The 2,468-nt window shown below is 43.4% G+C and overlaps 1 protein-coding gene across 1 annotated transcript; it reads right to left on the reverse strand.

Annotated features, from left to right (window-relative positions):
* Nucleotides 1–1,384: 1,384 nt before the first annotated feature.
* Nucleotides 1,385–1,774, reverse strand: LOC103222030 (histone H2B type 1-A-like). Its single transcript, XM_073006175.1, has one exon. It carries the CDS (start codon nt 1,772–1,774, stop codon nt 1,385–1,387), a length of 390 nt encoding a protein of 129 aa, XP_072862276.1.
* Nucleotides 1,775–2,468: the final 694 nt, after the last annotated feature.

Here is a 2,468-nt window from a genome sequence, read left to right on the forward strand (position 1 = left end):
ATGCTGTATGATCTCATAAGTGGAATTTAAAAAATGTTGAACTCATGGAAGTAGAGAGCAGAGTGGTGGTTACCAGTGGCTACAGTTGGGGAGTGGTGGGAAGATATTGGTCAAAGGATATGAAATTTCACTTAGGAGGAATAAGTTGAAGAGCTCTATTATACAATATGCTGATTATAGTTGGTAACAATATGTTCTATTCTTGAAAATTGCAAAGAAAGTAGATTTTAAGTGTTTCCGTAACAAAAAATATGTGGGGTAATGCCTATGTTAATTAGATTGATTGCTATTCCATAATGTATACATATATCAAAACGTCATGTTGTATACAGTAAATGCATGGTTTTTATTTGTCAATTTAAGAAATGAAAATAGTTGGGCAGAGAGTGGATTTTAGGGAGGCAAGATTAAGAGCAGTGAGATTAATTAGAAACTGTAATTCACTTGAGAGATATGAGTATGCAGACAAAAATGGTAGCTGTGGAGATGGTGAATAATCAGACAACAGAAATATATAGGAAGTAAAATTACCATATCTTGAGAGATTGAAGTGGATAGAAGTTGAACAGAGACTATTAGAGAAAAAACATTTCTGGTTTGGACAACCATGTGAATAGGGTGGTACTCATGGATATAGAGAACACAGATGTCCAGGAAAGAGTTCTGTTGGAATCATCTGGAAATCCCTGTGGAGAGAATTCTTAAGTGGCTAAGCAACATTAAGAACTGTGATATTGAGTAAGCAGTTTACTGGAGTTCACAGAGACGCAGAAACCTGCGGCTTTAAACCTCAAATCCCAGCAGATAAAGGAGAGTTAGCCTGATCACTTTTCATAGTAGAGTGCAAGAAAAGGAGCGTAAAAATCACAAGAGATGCTGCAAAGAGAGCTATTCTATTTACATCTACAAAGTGCTGATCAGGTCCACCCGGACTTGGAGGATGTTTTGCACACATTATGGCCAAAGTCAAGAAAAAGCAAACAGCCTAATGCTCAGTGCCAGACTTCCCTAAGTGGGGAGCTCCAGGCCTTTTTTGTCATCGTAGAGGGTTTGTAGTAGAAAAAGTCATAGACAAAAAGTCAAATTTCCCCATGGCACTATCCACAGAAAGAATATCCCCATGAACCCAGGATTATGGGAGCTCCTCTTGGATTGCTTCAGCTGTGAGATTTTAACTTTCACCCAAACTGCTGCAGAAAGAGTTAATGCGAAATTTAGACTTAAGAGATAACCATGTATGTCTAGTCCAGGAAAAAAGTTTATCAGTCTGGCAATGACGCATACCCTATAATAAAATAAACATTCTACAGCCCTATTAGAAGCTTTCACTGGCTCTTAAAAGAGCCTTTGGTTTGTGGAGCTCATCTGCTGGCTGGATTATGTTTTACTTGGAGCTGGTGTACTTGGTGACAGCCTTGGTGCCCTCTAACACAGCATGCTTGGCTAGTTCCCCGGGCAGCAGCAAGCACATGGCCGTCTGGATCTCCCTGGAGGTGATGGTCGAGTGCTTGTCATAATGCGCCAGGAGGGAAGCCTTACCTGCAATGCGCTCAAAAATGTCACTAACAAAAGAATTCATGATACTCATGGCCTTGGAAGAGATTCCAGTGTCCGGGTGGACCTGCTTCAGCACCTTGTAAATGTAAATAAAATAGCTCTCTTTGCGGCATCTCTTGCGCTTTTTACCCTCCTTCTTTTGAGTTTTAGCGACTGCCTTCTTGAAGCCCTTTTTGGAAGTTGTAGTGCCCTTTGAAGCAAGCTGCAGCACGTTCATCTTACAAGTTCACTGGGAGATCAGTAAGTGACATTTGACTGGAGCGAAGTGTGATATTTATAGGTATGGCCCTCAACCTACGTCATTTGCAGCCAACATCTGATTGGATAATAGGTAGAGGAAGTATGTAAATAAGGCAATAGCAGTAAGGTTCTCTGATTGGATAGATGGCTATCAGCCAATCAGTCAGATAATAAGCCACCATCTGCCATCAGACTAGAAATACGCTGACTACCCGTTTTAACGGGTGTCTTTTTCCGTTATAATTTTTATTTTTAAGCTATGTCTTAGACTGGGGAAGCTCGGGGAAAAGGCAGGCGCTTTTCATTCAGAGAGGTTCTGCAGTTCCTCATGGGCTGTGTCCGCCGGCTGCTCAGCAAGGGCAGCTATGCTGAGCGGGTCGGGGGCGGCTCGCTAGGGTACCCGCCTGCGGTTCTGGAGTACCTGGCCTCCAACATCCTGGAGTTGGTGGGCAACGCCGTCGGGGCAAGAACACCCTCATCATCCCACGCCACACGCAGCTGGCCATCCGCAACGACGAACTCAACAAGCTGCTGGGCCGAGTGACAATGTCCTGGGGTGACGTCTTGCCCAACATCCAAGCTGTGCTGCTGCCCCAAAAGATTGGGAGTCACTACCACAAAGTCCAGTGTGAATAACCACGCAAGTTGTAAAAGCCAGCGAAGTGACTTGA

This window comes from Chlorocebus sabaeus, chromosome 17, assembly GCF_047675955.1.
Source record: "Chlorocebus sabaeus isolate Y175 chromosome 17, mChlSab1.0.hap1, whole genome shotgun sequence".
Taxonomy (NCBI): domain Eukaryota; kingdom Metazoa; phylum Chordata; class Mammalia; order Primates; family Cercopithecidae; genus Chlorocebus; species Chlorocebus sabaeus.

Bases quoted from the DNA above. Each gene is read 5' to 3' on its own strand.
- LOC103222030 (XM_073006175.1), bottom strand. From the start codon at position 1,774: ATGAACGTGCTGCAGCTTGCTTCAAAGGGCACTACAACTTCCAAAAAG.